Source organism: Scyliorhinus torazame, chromosome 20 (genome assembly GCF_047496885.1).
Source record: "Scyliorhinus torazame isolate Kashiwa2021f chromosome 20, sScyTor2.1, whole genome shotgun sequence".
In the NCBI taxonomy this organism is placed as follows: domain Eukaryota; kingdom Metazoa; phylum Chordata; class Chondrichthyes; order Carcharhiniformes; family Scyliorhinidae; genus Scyliorhinus; species Scyliorhinus torazame.
The window spans coordinates 17,448,718-17,476,426 of record NC_092726.1 but is presented as its reverse complement, the minus strand read 5'-3'; the positions used below and the strand labels follow the sequence as shown (position 1 = coordinate 17,476,426).

The 27,709-nt window shown below is 46.5% G+C and overlaps 1 protein-coding gene across 3 annotated transcripts in view; it reads right to left on the bottom strand.

Moving 5' to 3' along the window:
• LOC140396921 (disintegrin and metalloproteinase domain-containing protein 9-like) overlaps positions 1–27,709 on the bottom strand; it is a 166,284-nt gene that overhangs the window by 95,007 nt on the left and 43,568 nt on the right. For all 3 annotated transcript variants that reach the window (XM_072485853.1, XM_072485851.1, XM_072485852.1), the window contains exons 3-6: positions 17,248–17,312; positions 5,558–5,636; positions 4,103–4,179; positions 1,738–1,942 (exon numbers count right to left, since the gene is read on the bottom strand). In XM_072485853.1, the coding sequence (XP_072341954.1) occupies positions 1,738–1,942; positions 4,103–4,179; positions 5,558–5,636; positions 17,248–17,312 (426 nt within the window). The remainder of the gene's footprint in view (positions 1–1,737; positions 1,943–4,102; positions 4,180–5,557; positions 5,637–17,247; positions 17,313–27,709) is intronic.

Sequence of the window (27,709 nt, the reverse complement as noted above, 5' to 3'; positions counted from 1 at the left end):
TTGCTTGCCGGGAGGTCTGGGGCCCTGATTGAATACATGCATTTTTAATGAGGTTTGACAACTCTTGAAGTGAAAAAATGGGTTACCAATGGGTTAGCAGTTTAGTGAAGTTATTTAAAAAAAACAGAAATACTTGCGACAGGGGTTAGAGACAGAGAGAGAGAGAGAGAGAGACAGGAAAACCAAGAAGGCTGGTCAATTTGTGTGTGTACACCAGATAGTGCAGGCAGAAAGTCTAATCTATATGAAATTCTGCAAGCTTTCTTGGGAACTGAGTTGAGGGAACTTGTACGTTTGCTCTGATGTTGATGTACGACTGAGTTTTGATTGAGATTTTTGGGTGTCTCACCAGAGAGACAATTTAGAAATTTAAAAATTGTTGGCATCTGGTCCGGGTCCCATAACATGAGTGCTTAAAACCAACACTCGGGTTGTGCCCATTTCTAATTGGTCTTTGCGAGTTGGCGGTGATCTGCCTTCTTGAACCGCTGCAGTCCATGTGATGTAGTACACCCACAGTGCTATTCGGAAGTGAGTTCCAGGATCATGATCCAACCACAGTGAAGGAATGAAATAGTTCCAAGTCAGGATGGTGCAGAGGGAATTATGCGGCTCATGGTGTTGCCCTATGCTGCACTTTCTAGATGTAACGGTTGTTGTTTTAGAAGGTGCCGTCTCAAGAGTCTTGGTGAGTTGCTGCAGTCCATATTGTCGCTGGTACACACTGCCGCCAGTATATGTTGGTAGTGGACGTAGTAAATGTTTGTTGGTGGAGTGCCAATCAAGCTGGCTGCTTTTGTCATGGATGCTGTCAAGCTTCTAAGTGTTGTCAGAGCTACACTCATCCAGGCAACTGGAAAGTATTCCATCATACTCAGGGTGGAGGACAAGTGTTGTGTTGGCGGGGGGGGGGGGGTTTGCTTACCTCAGGATTCCTAGCATCTCACTGTTTGCTATAGAATTTATATGGCTGATCTACTTCAGTTTCTGGTCAATGGTAGCTCCCAGGATATTGATGATGGGGATTCAGTGATGGTAATGCCACTGAGTGTCAAAGGACACTGGTTAGGTTCTCTCTTGTTGGATATGGTCATTGCCTGGCACTTATGTGCCACCTGTCCAGCTCATGGTGCATATGGGCAGGTGGCTTCAATACCCAAGAAGTCAGAAACAGACATTGTGCAATCATCAGGGAACATCCCTACTTCTGGTCTTGAGATGGAAGGAAGATCATTGATGAAGCCTGGTCTTGGATACTATCCTGAGGAACTCCTGCAGCAATGGAACGGAGATGATTGCCCTCCAGTAACCACAGCCACCTTCCTTTGTGGCTTTGCGATAACCCTCACGAGAACCACGGTGATGGATCTTCACATGGGACTCATGGAGTATGAGTTCCCATAGTAACAGGCGGCCTCCCACCCAGCGGCGACACCCTTTAAATGCTGCCGCAGACTTGGACCATTAGTTCCAGGCTGGGACACTTGTGTTGTGCATGCTTGTGCGTCTTTACTTTTGAGTTTAAAATAAGTCTGTTTAAACTTTCATCTTCGTGGCTCCTGGATTACTACAGACTCCGACCAGTGGAGATAATCTGAAGGATAATTGAGCATGTGTATGGTCATGTCAGCAATACCCACATCCGATAATTAAACTCATCAGTACATTCTCATTCATTTTATAATTTCAAATGTACAACCAATTGGCAGCAAAGGAATAGCAAAAGCCTGGACTCACGCGCAGGAAGCCCATCATACTGTCATGGGAATGTTGTTCTGCATGATCCTGATCATCCTGCTGCATGGTGCTGGCCAGATCAGATACTCCACATGCCAAGGGCTCTTGAAGCAAATCTTCCATCCGATAAACTATATGTTGGAAGGTATTGGAGGACTCAAGTGGTTCAATTGCATAGTGAGTGTCACCTGTCTGCAGTAGACCCCTGCGGAGAAACAATGACAGCTATGTTTTTGTTATACCAGTCGTTTTTCAATACATTTAATGTACATTTTTGAAAAATTTGATAACAGAAGTAAACTGAAGATTTATCAATCTTGTTCCAGTGGTCACAGGTCCCTATCAAATTGCAGTGTAAGGGTATTAACTGTGTAACACTAAAATGTATCATAAATATTTTATGATGTGGAGATGCCAGCGTTGGACTGGGGTGAGCACAGTAAGGTCTTACAGCACCAGGTTAAAGTCCAACAGCTTTGTTTTGAATCACTAGCTTTCGGAGCGTAGCTTCCTCAGGTGAGGAAGGAGCTGTGGTCTGAAAGCGAGTGATTCAAAATAAATATTTTAGTCAGGAAGCATGTGAGAAAAATGGACAGTGACTCCTCCCACTTTTCTTATAATTCACATCCTCCGAGTACGATACCAACCATGGCTCAGCGAAGGAGGCACCTTGTTTTCTGACTTTTACGATCTCAGTTAGTGTTACTCTGGGCTCTTAGCCCCATTCCAGGGGATTGAGCCAGAACCCAGGCTGACACTCCATTGCAGTACTGAGAGAATTCTACTCTACTGGAGGTGCTGTCTTTCAGATAAGATTTTAAACTGGAGTTTTGTCTGCTTTCGAGGGTGGACATATAAAAAACCCATGGCACTATATGAAGAAGAATAGGGAAGTTATCCCCATGGTCTAAGACCAATATTTATTCCTCCATCAGCATCACTGAAACAGATTATCTGGTCATCATCACTTGGCTGTTTATGGGAGCCTGTTCACATAGCTGCCACATTTCCTGATGATAATAGTGACCACACTTCCAAGGTACTTCATGGGCTGTAAAGTGTTTTGAGATGTCCGGAAGACATAAAAGGCACTCTTAAATGCAAGTATTTCTTTTGTTCCTTTGATTGGAACCAGAGACACAAAAGAAAGGCTCCTTGTTTATTCGCTGACTGACAGATTTTAATAGGAAATGTTGTTCTCCTGGATCCAGTTGTAATACGAAAATTAATAAATCAACACAGATTAGGTTGATCTATATGTGGACAATATCTTTGCATTTTAAAATAAATTGTCTATTTGCAAGCTGATCAGCACTATTGGAATACTTTACTGGACCTAGCTGTCCAGGAAGCACTCACCAAACCCCTGGTAAAACTCAAATAGTCAATGCAACAAAACAGCCACTTCTGGACAGATAGAGTGGTACATCTTGATTAATGAAACTACCATGGAGAGATTTAATGGGTACCATAAATATTGCCATCAATGCATTAAGTGCAGTTACCATTTTTGGACAATTGTAAGATTACATTTCAAAGTGATTAATTTCTGTGAAATTTTTTTCCAAAGTTACATTTGAAGCGTTCTTATCACTTGCAATAAGAAGAAAGTAACCAGCTTGAATCCCATAAGGTTGATGGCATTGGAAACACTCTAAGCATGGTATGTCACAGAGCCATATACAAAAAAAAACAATTGCATGTGGGCTGTAGCTGGCTAATTGAGACTTTCCAAAAGTTAAATACTGTCAAATGCTGGAAATCTGGATTTAAAAAAGGTAACAATTCTCAGCACATTAAGCAGCATCCGAGTAAAACAGTGGGATGTTTCAGATTGATGGCCTCTCAACAGAATTGAAAAAAGTCAGAGATGTAAGAGATTTTAAGAAAGTACAATTGCAAGGAAAAGGAGTTGGGATAGGGAAGAATAAAAGGGGAAGTCTGTGCTCGGGTGGAAGGCAGGAGAGAAATTGAATGACAAAAGCCACAATGGGTCCAGGCAAAACGAGGTGGTAATGACACAAGAAGCAAAAGACAGGTCCAGGAGTAAATTTTAGTTGTTCGTGTCCACCTTGCTTCTATTTGTATGCCTGTTTGTTTGGAGAAGGTTAAGTAGATCATTAGAGGGTCGGTGAAAGGGTTCTACCCAAGATGGCAGCAATTCATTTTCTGTTTGTTAAGGAGTTAGTCACCGTTAGCTGTTCAGAAATTTAGTTTAGTCTTTTGGGGTTAAGTTAATATGTACTTTTGCTTGTTCGTCTCGTTCTTTTATTGTGTAACTTTGGTTAATTGTGTTGCAGGATTTTGTTTATTATGGAAAAGTTTTGATAAATATATTTTTAAAAAAGTAATGTCCAAACTTTACCTGAGTCCACTGCAGGTGCTAAGAGCAACCATGGAATTATCCATCCCCTCCACATATCCTTGGAAGTGGCAATGGTCCTGGAAAAATATATCGTAAGGAAATGTTTAAACATGTCATCCAGAAACTGCAGCAATTGTTTTCCGAGTAGAATTGCCAAAGCTCCTTCGACAGCTTCTTCCAAACCTATTTTCGTCTTTAACTACCATTCACACTCAACTTGTCTTGTGCCCATCTTTGTCAATCCTGTCCTCGCTTCCGCCTATTCCTGACCTTCTATTTTGTTGCACCTATTACATCACATTGCTCCTCTTTAGCTCTGAAAAAGTGTCATCCGGACTTGAAACATTAACTCGGTTTCTCTCTCCACAGATGCTGCCAGTCCTGTTGAGCTTTTCCAGAATTTTATGTTTTTATTTCAGATATCCAGGGTCCTCAGTATCTTGATTTTGTTTTTTGATTTTAAACTCTGCCAGATAAATGTGAACAGAGCAAGAGAAGCAATTGAAACAGAGCAGCTCCACTTACACCAACCTGCTATTTTAACATTGCTGCGTTATACGTACAAATCAAGGATCCATGTTTATATGAGTTCTTTTGGGTCTCACAGACAATGTCCAGACTCCTGCTGGAGCCTTGCACATCGACAAATAATCAAAATTTCACCTCACCAGTGTATAACGGAATGGTTGTGATCAAATCAAAGTGAAGTAATATTATCTCACATCTCTAATCAGAGAAATCACATCTCTGCTCAAATCATGAAACAAAAATAAATCACAGCAACAGTCACTGATGGAGAAGATAAATCCTGTGCCATGGATAAAATCATGGATTTGGACGGCTGAGCTGCTGATGCTTAAAGTACATGGCCTCATTTCAGTGAACCATTTCCTCTGTCCCACTGCTCACAGCTGGACGCTCTACCCTGTCCACAAATGAGCTCCTCCTTCCAGGAAAAGGAAGGACTCATGATAAAAAATTTCTCTTCTTTTCAATTTGCTTTGAGAGCAACCCAGATGCAAGGGAAATCTGAATCCCAAGAAACCAGGAGGGCGGAGTCAGGTGAGATGGGAAAATTTTAAACCCAAGAAAAATCTCAAACTCACTGGCCATAAACAAGTGCATTTCCAATTTCAACAAAGATGGAAAAGAGGCTTGCAACCGACACACAAGGAGGCTGCTCGATTAAATATTTTAATGAGGCTGTGTGCCTCAGAGATGACACCATTCTAAATGTAACCTTTTTCCACTGGGTTTCCCTCGTCTCAGCAGCTGAAGGGAGGCAGAATATGAAGTGTGAAGGAGTAGGCAGGCACCTTTCCACATTAACCATGGCCCAGGAAGAGCAAGAATGCTTTCTCTCAGCTGTCCCCCAAACTAACCGGTTTCCCTTTCCATGGCCAGAACCCTGACGATGTCACACCACTCAATTCCTTCCTCCACCTCATTAAATACCTGAACATCTGGCCGAGTTGAGATCAAATTCCCATCATCACTATAGGTGAACAGCACAAAGTCCTTTGGAATAAAATCTCTGTAGGAAAATAAAAATTACAGTCAATATTTCTCTCTTCAGGTAACAGATCCACAGCTCTTCACCCAGAAAATACTTCCCACATTCACATTTCAACAATCCCAAGATCTTGGGATTGCAACAGAAACTTTCAAAAGCAGAGCAGCATGGTGGTGGTGCAGTGGTTAGCACTGTTGCCTCACAGCGCCGAGGAGCCAGGTTCGATTTTGGCCCCGGATCACTGTACGTGTGGAGTTTGCACATTCTCCCAGTGTGTGTGTGGGTCCCACCCCCACAATTCAAAGATGTGCAGAGTAGGTGAATTGGCTATGCTAAAATTGCCCCTTAATTGGCAAAAGTTTTACAAAAAGAACTTTCAAAAGCAGATACACATTGACCAAATTTTATATGTGCCCTATTTTAGGGCTCTCCAAACTATTACTCATTCATTTGACATACTTCTTTTTCAAAATTTTGTAATACTTTCATAAATGTTAAATAATACTTGGGTGAAGTTTTGAACAAATTAGCAACATCTTCGTACCAGAGCAATACAAAGAACTGTTGTTGATTGAACAAGGCTCTCTATGGTCAAATCAAAGTTGTGATCAACTTGGCTCAAACCCCAGCTGATACAGGACAGAGGAAGCACTTCATGTTAAGATCTCAACTCAAAGCCCAGTCTTCCTGTTCAGGTGGGCAGAAAAGATCCCATGGGCTTACTGGAAGGAAAGGAAGGGAATTCTGTGTCATGGTCAATATTTCTCTCGTCAGGTAACAGATCCACAGCTCGTCACCTAGAAAATGCTTTGGGCTATCCCGAGGTTGTAAGCACCAGATACATTTCTTACGATGATGTTTTGGGTCTTTCATTACAAATAGTTTTAGCAGTATTTATCTCATTTTGAGGGAGTTGCAAGAATGGGGTGGCTATATTGAATGGATTCTGGTGCACAATACATCATAATTAGTGGGGAAACGTTAATCTCCAACCCTATTCCACTGTGCCACATTTAAAGGTACAGATGTCAGTTTTAGAGAGACTTGACTGGCTTCTGGAAAATGCATTCAAATCTTGGGAGAAAACCTGAATTGTGCTGTTATCGACAAATAGTGCAATCTGCACAGGTCCACCTGTCTTTGCTATCTGAATTTACAGTGCTGAAGGAGGCCATTCGGCCCATCGAGTCTGCACCGGCTCTTGGAAACAGCACCCTACCCAAGCCCACACCTCCACACTATCCCCATAACCCAGTAACCTCACTTAACCTTTTTGGACACTAAGGGCAATTTAGCATGGCCAGTCCAGCTAACCTGGACATCTTTGGACTGTGGGAGGAAACCCACGCACCCGGAGGAAACCCGCGCAGAACAGGGAGAACGTGCAGACTCCGCACAGACAGTGACCCAAGCCGGGAATCGAACCTGGGACCCTGGAGCTGTGAATCAACTGTGCTAACAACTATGCTCTTGCTGCTCGAAAGATCCCACGGAGAACATCAGTACGCATTCAAATTGTGAACTTCAAAACACTTGATCCAATTCTGCTATCTTCATGTTGGAAAATTACAATACAGGTTTTAAAATGGCACAGAAGGGGGCAGCACGATGGCACAGTGGTTAGCATTGCTGCCTCATGGCGCCGAGGTCCCAGGTTTGATCCCGGCTCTGGGTCACTGTCCATGTGGAGTTTGCACATTCTCCCCATGTCTGCATGGGTTTCGCCCCCACAACCCAAAGATATGCAAGGTAGGTGGATTGGCCACACTAAATTGCCCCTTAATGGGAAAAAATTAATTGGGTACTGTAAAAAAAAATTTAAAAAAATTTTAATAAATAAACAAAATGATACAGAAAAACAATTGCCCTGCAACACAAATGGAATAATCCAATAGCAGGACTAGTCTCAGTCTTCACAAATGATTAATGTGAAAGATCAATGTAGAGGTCAAATATGAAGAAGCTGTTGGATTTCCGGAGTTGTCTGAAAGTATGCTGAACAGGACACAGGTTGGGTCATCCCAATATGACAGGCTCAAGCTTAGCTCGTTTCAGAGCTGCTTAGTTTTTAAGCAGCATAGTGACGTGCTGCAATGTCTGTGCGCTGTTCACCGTGACTGAACACACACCCATGCATGCGCACATAACCTGGAACAAAAAGGAAATGGGCACAGTTCCAAAGAAACAATGACATCAGTGAACCATTGTTGCTTCACAGAAACACAACTCTTTGCAGTTATAGTCTGACTTGGCAGAAAAAAAAGCACAGCAAAATCTAGTTTCCAATTCGGTGCAAACGCTTCCAGTTTATAGCTTTTACTCAGAGTTATAAAATCAGTACAGTATGCATTTGTTGAACTTGCAAAAAAAAATACTTTAGCAGGAATATCTATTTTCATTTAAAATAAACGGCTTTCATATATATATATATATATATATATATATATGTCACACTTCATTCCATCCACAGAATGCATGACACCTCTTAAATTATGGTACCTGTTGTTTACAAGCAGATGCAGCACCCACTGTGTGCACAGCAAGATCCCACAAACAGCAATAAAAAGAACAACCTGCTAGTTTATTTTATTTTGGCAGAGATGGTCAAGGAAGGATTGTTGGCCAGGGCATCAGTCGAACCCCATTCACATTTTCCAATGTCATATAATCATGCACATCTGCTTCAAGTTCTCATCTAAAATATATGTTATATTAAGTCCATGTCTGCCTGTTCAGGGGAATATTTCTATTTCTCACATTTAATATTCCCATTATGTAGCATTGTTTGACTCTGCCCTTGCCTCAGCTTATCTGCTGCTGAAATCTTCATCCATGCCTTCATTCCCTCTGCACTCCTGGTTAGCTTCCCAATTTCTCTCTCTCCAGACTAAGCAGATTATCACCTTGACCTTGGTAACATTAACTGGAGGCAAGAATCCGGCCAACAATATTTATGCAGTTCAATAGCAAGGCCTTCAATGACTTTGCATTTATACTGTACCTTTACAACTTCATGCCAACCGACAAGTCACCATCCAACACAATTACACTTTCTCGGACCCAGTCCATTGCCTTGTACGTTACAGAATTCCCAGCACTTATCCAAGAGTTTCCGCCTCTCGTACCCTTTCAAACAGTGAGTTCAAGATCCCTACCCCCATCTGCATGTTAACAATTTCTCCTCAAATCCCCTCAAAACCTCTTACCACTTTCCCGAATTCTAGGACCCATGTTATGAACCCCTCAAACGAAGGGAATAGGGCCTGCTTACCGCTATTTGGACCCCTCATAATATTACATATTTTATTAGGTCAACCCTTCGCCTCCTCTGTCCCAAAAAAAACAATTGCAGCCTATCCAATCTTCCTCATAGCTTAAATTCTCTAATCCAGGCAACATCTCCATAAGTCTCCTCTTTACCAACTCCAATAGCTTTCCCAAACCCCTTTCTAGCCAATGAAGTTATTTTGAAATGCAATCAATGTTGTACTGTGGGGCATGGCAATTTTCCCCCTACAGGCCAGTGGTGGTAATGGGGAGGCAAGTGAATAGATGAGAAAGTGGGAGAGGAAAGCTTTGGTGGATTACAACAAATATTCTAGGAGATGCATCTGTGACGATGATGATGAAAGCTCTGTGCACCCCATAAAGATGTGTCAGTATTTCGAATAGCAAGAGAAGGGAAAATGGAGATGAAAAGACAAAAGAATGAACTGCATGTGCTGGAAAAGTAAAATAAAAACAATGTGCTGGGCCTACACAGCAGCTTCATCAACATCCAGAAACATGCCCTTTCAAAGGCCTGTTGTGTTTTTCTAGCATTTTCTCTTTTTTTTAAAAAAAGAACAGGAAGATACGTGACCATAGCATTGTGCAGTTTGAAAATTCAGGAAATCTGCTCATGACAAATGGTGCAAATCAGTGCAAGATATTTTTAGGATCAGATTTTTTTCAATGTAGTTTTAATCAAAGTATGATCCTCATACACAGAAGGCAGGGCAGCTAGATGCAATTTTTAAAGATCTTGTGATTGAAACAACTGTTTAACCTCTGTGGATTCAAAGAGTGTGAGGGAGACCAACAGACCAATCCATAGACAGCAGCAACTACCAGCTTCTCGGCATGGTAATGGACAACAAATGACCAATGGGTAATATGGAGTATTCAAGATAAGATTAAAAAACAAGTTTCCAAACAATTAGCCAACCATCATCAAATCCCAGCATTTTCACCTTCACCAAGTCATAAGAATTTAAGAAAGCCGACTCTAAATACGAGCAGATAAAGGCCTTGTAGCCCATTAAGAGGCTGTTTCATCATTCAGCATTATTTTTCTCTCCGATTATGAACATCACTGGGAGTGTCAACTTTAGTGCCATCCCCAATTATCATGGAGTAGATGACAGTAAGCCACTGTTTTGAACCTCCACACATCATGTGGTGTTAGTACACTCATCGAGCTCTTGGGGAGAGAGTTCCAGGATGTTGACCTGACATCGGTGAAGGCATAGTAATGTAGCTCCAAATTATGATGTGTGGTGAAGAAGAGAACTTGCAGTGGTTCTCATCTACCATTGCCCTTCGATTTAGCATGGCCAATCCACCTAATCTGCACATCTTTGGACTGTGGTAGGAAACCAGAGCACCCGGAGGAAACCCACGCAGACACGGGGAGAACGTGCAGTTCCACACAGACAGTGACCCAGTGGGAAATCGAACCTGGGACCCTGGCGCTGTGAAGCCATAATGCGCGCCACTTGTGCTACCGTGCTAAGGTTTCTCCCCAGGGACCCCTGTAATAAGGGGACCACCCCCCAGGGAACCCTGTAACAGTATGTACCGGAGTTGCCCTGGCTTGGAGGACCTCGCGACGGGCCAAGAGGGCCCCATTGGCCCACCACGAGGTCCACCATGCCAGGACCACGATTCTAGAGACCACACTGAAGCACGCTTAAATGATTCCTGGCCGCAGGGACTGGAGAATCACTGAAGGGCAGCGCATAGGGCGCTGGGCTGATTCAAATGGGTCATTACAACCAATTTGCATTGGCGTGTGGCGGGAACTCCCATGTTCAGGTCGACAGCCGAGCCGTTCCCAATATTGCCCTGATGCCCGACTCTCCATTCCACCAGGGAATGCATTCCGGGCATCCCGGGATGCAAATCCAGTCCTACATTCCATTTGCCTTCCTAATTACTTGCTGTTTTAGTCATCACCAACTTCCCGAAAAATATACAATACCCGAAGAGTTATTTTAATGATACATCATTACCAAGCTCTCTGAACACTGGAAACTATGGAGGCGATTCTCCGATATGGAGGCCAAGTTTTTGTGCCGTCGTGAACGCCGTCGCGTTTCACGATAGCGCAAACAGGGCCCGGACACGACCTATTCTGGCCCCCACAGGAGGCCAGCACGGCGTTGGGAGCGGTTCACGCCGCTCCAGAGTGCTTACGTGGCGCCAAATGGGCGCCGCGCCAACCCACGCGTGCGCAGTTGGGGCAGCCCAATCCTGCGCATGTGCAGTTGGGCCATGCCATCCTGCGCATGCGCGGGGATCATCGTACGCACGCCGGCCCTTCACCAACGTGGAGCCGGCGTTCTGGGGCCACGTGCGGAAGGAGGTAGGCCCGGGGGGGGGGGGGGGGTGGCGGGAAGCCGACCCGCCGATTGGTGGGCCCTGATCGCGGGCCAGACCCATCGGAGGCCACCCCGGTGAAGGAGCCCCCCTCTCCCCCACCACAGGCCGCCGCCCCCCCCCTCCCCCCCGGCATTCCCGCAGTGTTCCTGCCGGCAGCGACCAAGGGTGGATGGCGCCGGCAGGAACCTTTCGTGTCGTAGCGGCCGCTCGGCCCATCCGGCCAGAGAATCGCCGCTCGCCGGTTCTCCGAGCGACCCGGTGCGAAACGCGCGCCACTGGTTTCCGGGGGGTGCGAGAATCGCGTGCAGGGGTCAGGGCGGCTTGGTGCAATTCGCGCGGTGCCCCAACGATTCTCCCACCCGGCGTTGGGGGCGGGGGGGGGGGGGAATAGCGCCCTACTTGTTTTCTCTTCTATTTTCCAAGCACAATCTTTTGAAGATCTGTTTTGCTTCCATGTCAACCGCAACATTCAGAAATTAAGCCGTGCAATTTAACTTATTCCCATCACGGTTCGCATTGTTTGGAGGCCCCAGTACTTTTGATAGGGATGGGGTGAAGTATAGATAGAGAGTAGTAAGGGCGTGGAATGCTCTGCTTGCAACAGTAGTGGACTCACCAACACTAAGGGCATTCAAATGGTCATTGGATAGACATATGGCCGATAAGGGAATAGTGTACATGGGCTTTAGAGTAGTTTCACAGGTCGGCGCAACATCGAGGGCCGAAGGGCCTGTACTGCGCTGTCATGTTTTATGTTCTATACGAGGCCAGGCCGCCGATTCTCGGGCCCGGATGGGCCGAGCAGCCGCACAGAAAAAGCTGAGTCCCGCCGGCGCCGTCCACACCTGGTCACTGCCGGCGGGAACTCTGCGCGATCGGCAGGCCAGCCTCTCCCGCCCCAAGCCTACTTTGTTGCGCGTCTGGCCCCAGAAGCCCCGCGCCATGTTGCATCGGGGCCGGCGCATTCTAGAAAGCCACCGTGCATGCACGGGCTGGCTTTAATTGAAATTCTTCCTAAAACAGTCACCATTTGTAACATCATGTACAGCATATGGGGCTAGAATTTATAAAAAGCTGTCCGTACACTGGATATGCACTATAGTTGACTTAAACTTAGTTAGTCACTCTTCCATCAGTATTAGTGTGACTATGCAAATCCTCTAATTTAACCATTCATTAACAACTTGTGTGTATATAGCACCTTTACTGTCCCAAGGTTCTTCACAGAAGCTTATGAAGCAAACTTTGACTGAGCTACAGAAGGAGATATGAGGTCAGATGACCAAAAGCTTTGTCAAAGGGGTATGTTTTGAGCAATGTCTTTGAGGAAGAAAGAGTGATAGAAAGGCGGGAGAAGTTTAGGGAGGTGCAAGAGTCCTTCCTGTTTATTTCCTTTGTCCCCATTTCTTTTCTTTTATCATTTTGGTCCGTGGACCCATAATCGGAATGTGCCTTTAAGCAGAAGAGTGTTGCTAGGACAGGGTGTTCCTAGGTTTTGTATTTTGGAGAGGAGAAACCAGACTCATCAGTGCCAAGTGAATCTTAGGAATCGGTTTTGAAGAAGGAGGTTTGATTTGCTAACTGGCAGCTTGTGGATTAGCCAGAGACAGTACTCTGCCTCACAGTAGTCAGCGATTGGTTGACTAGGTGGGAGAGAATCAGCTGGAAGCCTCTAGGCCCTTGCTCTGCTGTCAGTTGCCTGCTATCTCTGCGAGTCCGCAGTGAAGATTTTTACAAGCTGAAGGAAAATAAAGGACCCAACTGAAGGCCTAACCTTAATAAAGAAACTAACTGGAAGACATCCATCTGAATCAAAGATCCTTATCCTTTTATTTTATTTATTTTTTGTTACCTGTCAGCCACCCTTTAGTTCTCTGTTGCTTGTGTGTGTGTGTGTGTGTGTGTGTGTGTGTGTGTGGAGAGCAGGGGAGTTAAAAGGAGGGGTTGGGAACGAGACAGCAGATAGCCAGTTGTATTTTTTGCCAATTTATTTATGATTACTTGCATTTAAATTTTACATACCTGGTGACTGTAGTCAATTTTAATTCAATTATTAATATAAAATCTAATTTCACCTATGTTGCAACTCAAGAGGGACTGGAATTGACCGTGCATCAGGTCAAGTTGTCGTGACAGAGGGAATTCCAGAGCCAAGAACTTCGGCAACTGGAGGCATGGCTACCAATGGTGGAGTCCTTAAAATTGTGATTGATCAAGAGGCCCAAATTAAATCCATTCCAATTTTTCCAATGATGCTGGGAATGAAGGAAATTACAGATTGAGAGATGTAAGACCATGGAGAAATTTGAAAATAAGGATGAGAATTTTAAAACTGTGATATTGCTTATCTGACAGCCCATGTGGCTGACCAAGGACAGGAGTGATGGATGAACGGGAGTTAGTGCAGGTAAGGAGACGGGCAGAAAAATCAGGGTTGACCTCAAGTTTATGGAGGACAGAATGTGGCAAGCCAGCTGCAAGTGCTTTGGAATAGTCATATCTAGGAGGCAGCAGCGGTTTGGAGGAGAGTTTCAGAGCCGATAAGCAGAGATAGGAGCAGGGTCAGGCTCTTATGGAGTAGAAATAGGCACTTTTGGTGCTGCCACAAATATGTGGTTCAAGGCTCATCCCAGAATTTTAAGGTTGCAAAGTCTGGTTCAGCCTCAAATAGTTGTCAGGGAGAGGTAACTTGGAAAAGGAGCTTTTAGCTTCAGTCTTGTCAACATTTAATTGGAGTAAACATCTATACATTCAATAGTTATGTCAAGACAAGCAGTGTGACAATTTCAAGACAGTACAGGGGTCGAGAAAGATGGTGGTGGAGCAGAGCTGTGCGTCTCAGTGTACATGTATACCTCAGTATAAAAGGTAGTGTTACGGACATCTGGTCAGCTCTCAACAGTGGCTAAGAGACTGGACTAGATGCCATAACTTTTTAAAGTTCTAATGCGATGCGGAAAGATCAATTTGTTCCAAGAGTGATCACATAAGAAATAGGACTTGGTTATTTAATAAACAAACGTTATTACAACAAAAGAAAATAAAACAATATTTACAGCTTTAACACTAACAGATTGCATGCAGTTTCTTAACCTTAGCACCCTAGTTCCCATTAAATAACACTTTACATGAACATGCAGCTCTCATTCCACCTACAAAACAGGCAAAAGCAATACTTGCATTTACAAAGCAATTTTTCTTTTGTTCTGGACATGTGTTCAGAATCCTTTTACAAAGCCTGCCTCTGTGGCAACTTTCATGATCTCTTCTGGTCGATTTCCACAGCCTTTTGCCTGTATTTGTTCAAAATAGCATTCTTTCTCTCTCCACCCACTCCCTCAAACAAAGATTTCCCCCTTGAGGTGCCCAGACTTGAATCTACTATCGTTATCTTGGCTGTCTGATTTCCCACTACTGTTTCAGCCAAGCTATTCATATGCAACTAACCTTCTTTTGACGGAAAAATAGGTCATCACACTCTGTGATGAGACAATGGCTGGTCAAACAAGGTTATCCCGAATGACGTTGGATCTCGAGTGGTTCATCCTGGCTGAACCGGGGCATCCCGTATTCCCACGAATGGGGTAATGTCTGAATAGGACAAGGTAATTCAGGCTGTGGGCATATCCCTCGGACTCTGCTGCTAGCAGTCTTTTGCGCGGGTTCAATTCCCGTACCGGCCTCCACGAACAGGTGCCAGAATGTGGCGACTAGGGGCTTTCCACAGTAACTTCATTGAAGCCTACTTGTGACAATAAGCGATTATTATTATTATTAAAAGACTGCTAGCAGCAGAGTCCGAGGGATATACCCACCTCAATCTGTATAACCCATAAATTGTGCGCTACAACTTGGACCTCATTTTTGGACTCAAGTTCATAATATCTCCCTATCATGACAGTAAGAACATTCGTCCTGATATTATTTTTTTAAATCAAGGATTTATGCATATTCAAAATCACAAACAGATTGGGGGAGAAAAAATATTGGCCAAGGTCGCACTCCTTGGCAACAAAGCACTTGGATGGGCTAAGTAATTGTGAGGGTTTGAAATGTTCTTTCAATATATGAGAGACTGTATGCTTCATTACGGTGGGATTTTTATTGAAACCTACAGTAGGATTGTTGAGATAGAGAATGGGCTACAATGCTGAAAGAGCAGCCAAAGTCCATTAATTCAGACAGATCAGCGGGAGCTTTAACCTGGAAACAGTTGATGTAATTAGTTAATAGCAAATGACACAGGCTTCAATTTTGCAGCACGAATACCCTTTGTCTGAGTAAGCACAGCATTTGCTATTCCAAAAACCCTGAAAAAAATAGAATTATTACATCAACTGCTTTCATGAAGTCATCTTGTGTTACAAAAGTGTGGCTTTTGTCAACAACAAGCATCAATAATATCGTATCCACTTACTGATCAAATAAAACGACAATGAGAATACCACGATAACCAGCTTGCTGAAGCAGTAATGGATTTCTAAACAGCAATGTTGTGTTGAGCATAATTTCTTTGAAAGAATTTAAGATTAAGAAGAAGTTCATCAGTTACTCTTGGGGCCTGACTATATATATATTTTTTAAATTGCAAAGGCCTGGCGACTATTTACAAAGCTATTCAGGGTACTCTGCATTTTGTAATTAATGTCTTTCAGCAAGCCGAAGTTCAGATGGTTTGCTGTTACCAAAGTGTTATTAAGAGAATTTTTATTTTTACCAAGTTTCAGTGCATTTGTGTTTTTGATAAATGCAAAGCAGGTTTGGGATCAAGTCATCCAGATCACCATAGTCACCAGTTCAAGTGCCAAACTCTGGACCTTCTGTTTATTCAATCACAGGGCATGGGTATCACTGGCTGGACCAGAATGTATGCCCATCCTTGTACCCTTGAACTGAGGGGCTCACTAGTTCATTTCAGAGGGCATTTAAGAGTCAACCACATTGCTGTGGAGTCACAAATAGGCCAGATCGGGCAAGGACAACAGATTTCCTCCGCTAAGGGGGCATTAGTGAACCAGATCAGTTTTTACGACAATCACTTCACGGTCATCATGAAACTTTTAATTCTAGGTTTTTATTGAAATTAAATTTCACCATCTGCCATGATGGGATTTGAACCAGTGTACCCAGAGCATTACCCTGGGTTTCCAGATTACAAATCCTGTGAAAATACCACTACACCATCACCTCCCCTAAACTCTTGGCAGGGTTGGGATTCAGTGTGGAAATGCAATAGGAAAATGATCAACACATTTCCCTGCTCCTAAAATCTAGGCAGTTACACATGCCGGATATTGCACGTCTGACTGTCAACCAAGAACTGGCTTTGCTTTGATGGCAAAGTAGCAGTGGCGGTCAGAGCTGGCACATCAAGGCTGCTATTAATGCAAGGTTCCAGAAAGTTGGTGCCTGAGAGACTGTATTCAGGAAGGGAAGTCGCTGTCTTAATGAGGAAAAATGGTGATGGTGGGGTGGATTTCATTTTTCTCTTTTTGGATCTTCCCATCCAGAGCACCATTTCTGGATTATGAAGCACAATAGAATAACAAGTCATGGTTGCTGGGTTAACAATCTAGAGGCCCAGAGTTCAAATATTACCATTGCCAGTTGTGAATGGATTTGCATAAATCTTTGAGGGGGAAAAGCACCTGCTTTCTTCATATACTTCCTTCAGCAACTTCCAATCCCATCTGCTCTAGTTTACACCTGACTTTTTCTCATTGACTGTTCTCTCACAGAAGATTTCCCTCTCAGAACTTTCCAGGATCAGCTTCCCAGCAAGGGACAGACAACAAATATGGCCTTATAGCACTGCTCACATCCCAAGAAGGAGTTTTTTTAAATCTGAGAATGGACTCATGGCTTTTTTTTTCAGGCAGTTGACATTGCAATTCTGGTACTACAAAACAGGAGTAATCTGTGCAATCCTGGATTTTCCACCAAGAGACACAGAATGGACCCAACATTGTTGCTATGAAATGATACTTACTCATTTCTCTTCAGATGAATAACGTGCTCACGGCCTTCCAACTGAATGGCATATGACAGTCTATCCTGAGACATTCAGCAGAATAAAAAGCAACCATTAGTAAATTTTTTGGAATATTTTTTATAAATGTATTATCAAATAACTTACAATAAATTACTTACGTAAACTTACAAACATTATAGGAAAATCTTTTGAAGCAACATTTTTTTCTCCCAATAAAGTATGTGTTGAAAAAATGAATTGAAACCTCTTCCTTGGACTTAAGATCTGTGGGAAACATTTATTCATTAGGATCCTGGAACACTGGAATTGCTCATTGATGGTAGTTACAATATTGATGTTTTTAAAGGATCGGTATATTGACTTTCAACTTTGTTCACTTGCTGAGTAACTGATCTCAATTAGTAGAGGGGTGGATTAATGGAGAATGACGAGTTACTCTTCTGACATATTTCCAATTGGTCACAGAAAAGTAATAGCAGAGTCCAGGGCAATGGATTCCCAGGCTGTGTGATTTTTCACAAATAAAACATCTGAAAGCAGACAGGTGAAGGGAATAGAAAGTAACCTTCTTGTTTGAATCTTTCCAATTACATGATCACAGCATTGATTTGGAATGGTCGGAAGGACCATTCCTCCTCCGTTCAAAATTATAATGGCTCGGAGTTCAAACAATAAATGTAGTTATTACAAAACATGCAAGTTGTGTGCTAATCCTCACTTAGCATCTAAGGCAATTTTATTGAAAATGAAAAATGAAAATCGCTTATTGTCACAAGTAGGCTTCAAATGAAGTTACTATGAAAAGCCCCTAGTCGCCACATTCCGGCGCCTGTTCGGGGAGGCTGGTACAGGAATTAATCAGTGCTGCTGGCCTGCCTTGGTCTGCTTTCAAAGCCAGCGATTTAGCCCTGTGCCCAACCACTTGAAACAGCACAGTAACCGCAGTGGATTTCAAAGCAGATTTTGACAAGTCTGCAATTTGTGTCAAATATTGCAGAGCTGCACAATTTGCACAACCATGGAAACTAAAAGGAACTAAACAAGTAGTTTAAACAAACAGAACAGTTTTGGTCCCCTTAACTAAGGAAAAATTTACTGGCATTGGAGGCAGTCCAAAGAAGGTTCACTTGGTTGATCCCGAGTATGGAGGGATTTTCTTATGGGTATTCAGTGCATCTTATTGAGACATCTGGGATTATCAGGGGGCTTGACGGGTTACATGATGAGAAGATGTTTCCTCTTGTGGCGAGTCGAGGACTGAAGTGCACAATCAAAGAGTAAGGGATTGTCCATTTAAGGCAGAGATGAGGAGGAATTTCTTCTCTGAGGGTAACAAATCTGTGAATTATTTACTGCAGAGAGCTGTAGAAGCTGGGTCGTTAAGTATGTTCACGGCTGAGATCGATTTCTTTTTTTTAAAATATATTTTATTAAAGTTTTCAAACACAATTTTTCCACTTTACAAATCAACATAAGAGATAACACAATAACTAATAAGTAACATTATTTAAATAAAATAGTGAACTAGCAAATTAACAAGAAATAGTGCTCCCCCTTCCCCCCCCCCCTCCCCCCCCCCCCCCCCCCCCTCTGGGCTGCTGCTGACGATCGATTTTCCCTTAACGTTCCGCGAGATAGTCAAGGAACGGTTGCCACCGCCTGGAGAACCCCTGAACCGATCCTCTCAACGCAAACTTCATCCATTCCAGTTTTATGAACCCTGCCATATTGTTTATCCAGGCCTCCACGCCGGGGGGTTTCGCTTCCTTCCACATAAGTAAGGTCCTTCGCAGGGCTACCAGGGACGCAAAGGCCAGAATATCGGCCTCTTTCGCCTCCTGCACTCCCGGCTCTTCCGCTACCCCAAATAAAGCTAACCCCCAGCCTGGCTTGACCCGGACCCCCACCACCTTTGAAATCACTCTTGCCACTCCCCTCCAGTACTCATTCAGTGCCGGACACGACCAGATCATATGTGTGTGGTTCACCGGGCTTCCCAAGCACCTCCCACACCTGTCCTCCACTCTGAAGAACCTGCTCAGTCTTGCTCCCGTCATGTGTGCTCTGTGTAGAACCTTGAATTGTATCAGGCTAAGCCTGGCACACGAGGAAGAGGAATTTACCCTACTTAAGGCATCAGCCCACAGACCCTCCTCAATCTCCTCCCCCAGCTCTTCCCATTTTCCCTTCAGCTCCTCTACCAGCGCCTCCCCCTCATCCCTCATGTCCTGATATATTTCAGACACTTTGCCCTCCCTCCCCGACCCATACCCCCGAAATCACTCTATCCTGGATCCCCTGTGTCGGGAGCAGCAGAAATTCCCTCACCTGTTGCCTCGTAAACGCCCTCACTTGCATGTATCTAAAGATATTCCCCGGGGGCAACTCATACTTTTCCTCCAGCGCTCCCAGGCTCGCAAACTCCCCGTCAATAAACAAGTCTCTCAATCTCCTAATTCCTGTCCGATGCCAGCTCTGGAACCCTCCGTCCATCCTTCCTGGGACAAACCTATGGTTAATCCTGATCGGGGACCACACCGAGGCACCCGTCACCCCCCTATGTCGCCTCCATTGCCCCCAGATCCTTAAGGTTGCCGCCACCACTGGGTTCGTGGTATACCTTTTCGGGGAAAGCGGTAGCGGCGCCGTCACCAGCGCCTTAGGCTCGTTCCTTTACAGGACGCCATCTCCAGCCTCTTCCATGCCGCCCCCTCTCCCTCCCTCATCCACTTGCAAACCATCGCCACATTGGCAGCCCAGTAATAGTCGTCCAGATTCGGCAACGCCAGTCCCCCTCTGTCCCTGCTGCGCTGCAGGAACTCCCTCCTTACCCTCGGGGTCTTCCCTGCCCACACGAAACTCATAACACTCCTATCCATTTTCTAGAAAAAGGCCTTAGTGATCAAAATGGGGAGACATTGAAACACAAATAGAAACCTTGGGAGGACCATCGTCTTTACCGCCTGCACTCTGCCCGCCAGTGAGAGCGGCAGCATATCCCACCTCCTGAAATCCTGAAATCAGCTGCACCAGCCGCGTCAGATTGAGTTTGTGTAGAGTTACCCAGCTCTTGGCTACCTGAATCCCCAAATATCGGAAGCTCCTTTCCACTCTCCTTAATGGCAGGGTGTCTATCCCTCTTCCCTGATCCCCGGGGTGTACTACGAAAAGCTCATTCTTCCCCATATTAAGCCTATATCCCGAGAAATCTCCAAACTCCCTCAACATCTGCATAACCTCTGTCATCCCCTCCACAGGCTCCGCCACATACAGCAGTAGGTCATCTGCGTAGAGTGACTCTCGATGTTCCTCTCCCCCTCTAACCACCCCCCTCCATTTCCTAGAGTCTCTCAACGCTATGGCCAGTGGTTCAATTGCCAGCACGAACAGTAATGGGGATAGGGGGCACCCCTGCCTTGTTCCCCTATGTAACCGAAAATACTCCGATCTCTGCCGATTTGTGACTACACTTGCCACTGGGGCCCTATAGAGGAGTTTAACCCAACTGACAAACCCCTCCCCGAACCCAAACCTCCTCAACACCTCCCATAAATACTCCCACTCTCCCCTATCGAATGCCTTCTCTGCATCCATCGCTACCACTATCTCTGCCTCCCCCTCCGCTGGGGGCATCATTATCACCCCCAACAGCCGTCGCACGTTGACATTCAATTGTCTCCCCTTTACAAACCCTGTCTGATCTTCGTGCACCACCCCTGGACACAATTCTCGATCCTCGTCGCCAGCACTTTTGCCAGCAACTTGGCATCTACATTCAGGAGCGAGGTAGGCCTACATGACCCGCATTGCAGCAGATTTTTATCCCGCTTCAGGATTAGTGATATCGTCGCCTCCGACATTGTCGGGGGTAGAGCCCCCCCTTCTCTGGCCTCGTTAAAGGTTCTCACCAGCAGCGGGGCCAACAAGTCCACATATTTCCTGTAAAATTCCACCGGGAACCCGTCTGGTCCCGGGGCCTTCCCTGCCTGCATGTTCCCCAGCCCTTTAGTCACCTCATCCACCCCAATTGGCGCCCCCAGACCTGCCACCTCCTGCTCCACCCTCGGGAACCTTAGTTGGTCCAGAAACTGTTGCATCCCCTCTTTTCCTCCCGGGGGTTGGGACCTACATAGCCTCTCATAAAAGGTCTTGAACACCTCATTTACCTTCCCTGCTCTCCGCTCCGTAGTTCCGGTTTCATCCCTGACTCCCCCTATTTCCCTCGCCGCTATCCTCTTACGAAGCTGGTGGGCCAACAGGCGACTCGCCTTTTCCCCATATTCGTATCTCATCCCCCGTGCTTTACTCCACTGTGCCTCTGCCTTCCCTGCGGTCAGCAGGTCAAACTCCGTCTGAAGTCTTCGCCTCTCTCAAAAGTCCTTCATCCGGGGCCTCCCACACTCAAAATCTCCCCCACTAATCTCTCCCTTTCTTTGCCCTCTTTTTTCTCCTTGTAAGCCCTAATGGAGATCAACTCTCCCCTAACCACCGCCTTCAGCGCTTCCCATGCTACCCCCACCTGGATCTCACCGTCATCATTGGCCTCCAGGTACCTCTCAATACATCCCTGCACCCTTCCACAGACCCTCCTCATCCCCCAACAGTCCCACATCCAGTCGCCAGAGTGGGCGCTGTTCCCTCTCCTCGTTCCAGATCCACCCAGTGCGGGGCATGGTCTGAAACGGCTATGGCCGAATACTCAGTTCCTGCCACCCTCAAAATTAGTGACCTTCCCAAAACGAAGAAATCTATCCGGGAGTATACCTTATGGACATGGTAGAAAAAGGAGAACTCTTTGGCCAACGGCCTGGCAAATCTCCACGGATCCACTCCCCCCATTTGCTCCATGAACTCCCTGAGCACCTTGGCCGCTGCTGGCCTTCTTCCGGTCCTGGATCTAGACCGATCTAACCCTGGATCCAGCACAGGATTGAAATCCCCCCCCCCCCCCCCCCCCCCCCCCCATTACCAGGCTTCCCACCTCCAGGTCCGAGATACGTCCCAGCATCCGCTTCATAAATCCCACGTCGTCCCAGTTCAGAGCATATACATTTACCAGCACAACCTCCTTTCCCTGCAATCTACCGCTCACCATCACATATCTACCACCGTTGTCCACCACTATATTCCTAGCCTCGAACGACACCCGTTTCCCCACCAATATATCGCCACCCCCTTTTTTTTTTGCGTCCATCCCTGAGTGGAACACCTGTCCCACCCATCCTTTCCTTCACCTAACCTGATCCGCCACCTTCAGATGCGTCTCCTGAAGCATGACCACATCTGCCTTCAGTCCTTTTAAGTGCGCGAACACTCGGGCCCTCTTAATCGGCCCATTTAGGCCTCTCACATTCTACGTGATCAGCCGGATTGGGGGACCGCCGCCCCCCCCCCCCCCCCCCCCCCGGCCGATTAGCCATCCCCTGTTCTAGGCCGGTCCCCCGAGAGGTCCCGCGCACCCCACCCGTCCCCCAGGCGGCGCACTCCCGTCCCGACCAGCTCCCTCTCACTCCCAGCAGCAGCAACCCAGTTGACCTGACCCCCGCCCCCGCTAGATCCCCATCTAGCATGGTTACTCCCCCCATGATGCTTCCGAAAGTCAGCTGACTCCAACTGACCCCAGCTTCCCCGTTCTCTCCTTGACCCCTCCATGTGTGGAACTCTCATCCTTCCTGCGCCTATCTTCCCGCCATCATCTCCCTAGCGTGGGAAAAAACCCGTGCTTTCCTGGATCGGCTCCGCCCCCCATGGCGCAGCTCCCCCATTCCCCATCCCCCCCCCTCAGTCCCCTTTTCCACCGGCGCCCACATTTTTCAGTGTCCCCCCGTCAAGAAGAGAAAACACCCCGTCTATCGTCCCGATACTGTGAACCTCCCATTCCCCAATTTACATTTCTATACATCGACATCATCGTCTCCCCCACAGCATCAGTCCCTCAGTTCTGGTCCAATTTCTCTTCTTGGATGAAGGTCCATGCCTCATCCAACGTTTCAAAGTAGTAATGTTTGCCTTGGTGCGTGACCCACAATTGCGCCGGCTGCAGCATTCCAGCCTTTATTTTCTTCTTGTGAAGCACCGCCTTGGCCCTATTAAAGCTCGCCCTCCTTCTCGCCACCTCCGCGCGCCAGTCCTGATACACTCGTATCACCGCATTCTTCCACCTGCTACTCCGTACCTTCTTGGCCCAGCTCAAAACCGCCTCTCTGTCGGTGAAGCGGTGAAATCTCACCACTAGCCCTTGGTGGTTCTCCAGCCTTTGGTCTCCTCACAAGGACCCGGTGAGCCCCTTCCACCTCCACGGGGTGCGAGGGGGCCTCAGCTCCCATTAGCGAATGGAGCATCGTGCTCACATAAGCCCCAACGTCAGCTCCCTCCACTCCCTGGGGGAGACCCAGAATCCGGAGGTTCTTTCTCCTCGAGCTGTTCTCCAGGACTTCGAGCCTTTCGATACACCTCTTATGTAGCACCTCCATTTTTACCGCTAGGCCCAGAATCTCATCCCCGTTCTCAGATGCCTTCGCCTTCACCCCACGGAGCTCTATCGCCTGGGCCTTTCGCGTTTCTTTTAGCCCTTCGATTGCCAATAACATCGGAGCCAGCACCTCCTTCTTTAATTCCTCCACACACCGTCGGAGGAATTCCTGCTGGTCCGGGCCCCATGTCGTCTGGGCTCCATCCGTCGCCATCTTGCTTCTTCCTTCTCTTCTCTGCCGCTGCTCCAAAGGATCCTTCGCAATCTGGCCACTACTACTGATCCTTTCCATGCACACCCGGGGGGGCACCTTCCTTCGTCATCCCACACTGGGTTTGGTCCCAAAGAAATTTCCATTGGGGCTCCCAAAAAGAGCCCAAAAGTTCGTTAGAACGGGAGCTGCCGAAACGTGCGGCTCAGCAGTGCATCGCCGCAACCTGAAGTCCTGAGATCGATTTCTAATCAGTAAAGGAATTAAGGGTTACGGGGACGAGACAGAAAAGTGTTGAGGATTAGATCAGAGCAGCCATGATCACAGTGAATGGTGGAGCAGACCTGATGAGCCAAATGGCCTACTTCTGCTCCGAAATCTTATGGTCTCACATATGTGGTTACCAGGGCCTGGCCTTACCTCAGCAGTGGCACTTCTGTCCCTGAATCAAAAGGTGCCAGTATCAAGTTGTGATCCAGTATTTGCACACAATCAAAGATCATCACAGATGCTGGTTCTGAGGAGAGTAAATGCATCCTTTTGTGTGCTAGGCTTAGCCTTTTTCAGTTTAAAGTGGTTCACAGGGCACATATGACTGTGGCCAGGATGAGCAGGTTTTTTGAAGGAGTGGAGGCTGTGTGTGGGCGATGCGCAGGCAGGCTCGCGAATCGTGCCCACATGTTTTGGGCCTGTCCGAAGCTTGGGGTCTCTGGCAGGGGTTTGCTGATGTTCTGTCAGAGGTCTTGAAGGTAAAGATTGTCACGAGTCCAGAAGTGGCAATCTTTGGAGTGTTAGAAGAGCCGAGAGTTCAGGAAGCGAGAGAGGCCGATGTATGGTCTTTGCCTTCCTGGGAGCTCGGAGATGGATATTATTAGAATGGAGGGATTCAGGGGTTGGGGGAGTGACCTGGCAGAGTTTCTTCGGGTAGAGAAGATAAAGTTTGCCTTGTGTGGATCGGTGGAGAGGTTTGCCCGCAGATGGCAGTCGTTCATCAACTTCTTTGAGAAGAATTAAGATGTTAGTGGTTGGGGGGGGAGGGGGGGGGGGGGGGGGTAGGGTTAAAAAAGGGAGGTAGGGGGAGTGGGAGGCGGGGTGTTAGGTATTTAGGTTATTTGCTTATTTGCAGCTTCTTTAGTTTTATGGTTGTGTTTGATGTATAAATATATAAATGCCTCAAGAAAATATGTATGTTTTTTTTAAAATCAAGATAGATGCTTCAGTACAGCATTGACGGATTTTGTGCAATGTCTTGGAACGTCTTGCAAAACCCTCATTCAGTCTGCCACCTTTTGAATGAGAGATCTTAGAACCATAGAATTCCTACAGCGCAGAAGGCGGCCGTACGGTCCGATGAGGTTGAGGAAGGGACGCTTGGGGAATGATTCAAAGTCAAGGGGGGGGGGGGGGGGGGTTTGCCATTTGTGAAGAGCTTATTAGGGTTATTAGGGGCAATTCCAGATCTGGTGGCTGGTTTAGCACAGGGCTAAATCGCTGGCTTTGAAAGCAGACCAAGGCATGCCAGCAGCACGGTCAATTCCCGTACCAGCCTCCCCGAACAGGTGCCGGAATGTGGCGACTAGGGGCTTTTCACAGTAACTTCATTTGAAGCCTATTTGTGACAATAAGCGATTTTCATTTTCATTTGGACTCTCACCAGCTGATCATGGGGGGTGGAAGGGGGGGGGGGGGGGGGGGGGGGTGGATTTGTGGTTCTCAGGCACCCGGATGAGAGGGAGTATTCCTTCCCGCATGTGTGTAGGGTGCATTCCAGGATCAATTTCTTTGTAGTGAGCCAGGCGGTGCTGATGGGGGTGAAGTAATTCGGAATAGTGATTTCAGACCACGCTCCCCACTGGTTAGATGGGGGACTTTGCTCGGAACAGGCACAGAGGCCGGGGTGGAGATTGGATTTGGGGCTTTTGGCTGAAAAGGAGTTCTGTGGGAAGGTGAAAGTGGCAATTAAGAACTACGTTCAGCTTAATCAAAATGGGGAGGTAACGGTGGCTACGTTTTGGGAGGCCTTGAAAGCGGTGGTCCGGGGGAAATTATTTTGTTCAAGGCCCATAGCGATAGGATGAGGATGGAGGAGCGCCGCCGGTTATTGGACGAGATAGTGGAGTTGGATAGGAGGTATTCGGTGGCACCCACGAAGGAGCTGTTGGCAGAGAGAAAGGAGTTGCTGCAGCAATTTGACTGGTTGAAGACGGAAGAGTGGTGGGTCAGACTTGGCGGGCGAGGGGGGGGTGCAGTATGAGTATGAGAATGGGGAGAAGGCGAGTCATATGTTGGCCCACCAACTGCGACGTCAGGTGGCTTCGAGAGAAATTCTTATGGTGAGGGCAGAAAAGGGGGTTTGTGGTATCGGACCAGAGCAGATGAATGAGGTGTTTAAGGCCTTCTGTGAGGGGTTGTATAGAGCCGAGCTGGTGGGGAGGTGGCAGATAGGAGGCGGTTTCTGGATGGGCTGGATTTCCCGGAGTTTGAGGTGGGGAAGAGGTAGAACAAGAACAAAGAACAATTACAGCACAGGAACAGGCCCTTTGGCCCTCCCAGCCTGCGCCGATCCAGATCCTTTATCTAAACCTGTCTTCTATTTTCCAAGGATCTACTTCCCTCTGTTCCCTTCCAGTTCATATATCTGTCTAGATGCATCTTAAATGATGCTATCGTGCCCACCTCTACCACCTCCGCTGGCAAAGCGTTCCAGGCACCCACCACCTTCCACACACATCTTCCTTAAACTTCCCCCTTCTCACCTTGAAATCGTGATCCCTTGTAATTGACACCCCCACCTCTTGGAAAAAGCTTGTTGCTATCCACCCTGTCCATACCTCTCATAAGTTTGCAGACCTCAATCAGATCCCCCCTCAACCTCCGTCTTTGAAACAAAAACAATCCTAATCTACTCAACCTTTCTTCATAGCTAGCACCCTCCATACCAGGCAACATCCTAGTGAACCTCCTCTGCACCTGCTCTAAAGCATCCACATCCTTCTGGTAATGTGGCGACCAGAACTGCACGCAGTATTCCAAATGGGGCCTAACCAAAGTCCTATACAACTGTAACATGACCTGCCGACTCTTTGTACTCAATACCCTGTCCAATGAAGGCAAGCATGCTGTTTGCCTTCTTGACCATATCGACCTGCGTTGCCACCTTCAGGGTACAAGGGACCTGAACTCCCAGATCTCTCTGTACATCAATTTTCCCCAGGACTCTTCCATTGACCGTATAGTCCGCTCTTGAATTAGATCCTCCAAAATGCATCACCTCGCATTTGCCTGGATTGAACTCCACCTGCCATTTCTCTGCCCAACTCTCCAATCTATCTATATTTTGCTGTATTCTCTGACAGTCCTCCTCGCTATCTGCAACTCCACCAATCTTAGTCTACAAACTTGCTAATCAGACCACCTATACCTTCGTCCAGATCATTTATGTATATCACAAATGTATTTATGTATATCAGGTAGGCGCTGGAGGAGCTGTTGGGGTTAAAGGAGGTGATGGAGGGTATTGGAAGGATGCAGGCGAGGAAGGCACCGGATGGCTTCCCAGTGGAATTTTATAAGCAGTTCACGATGGAGATTGCCCCCCCACCTGTTGGCCATGTTTAGTGAGGCGGTGGAAAAGGGGGTGCTGCCTGCTACGTTGCCGCAGCTGTCTATTTTGCTGATCCTGCAAAGGGGAAGGACTCATTAGAATGAGGATCCTATCAGCCCATTTCACTACGGAATACGGACGTGAAAGTCCTGGCTTGTAGGAGGCACTTTAA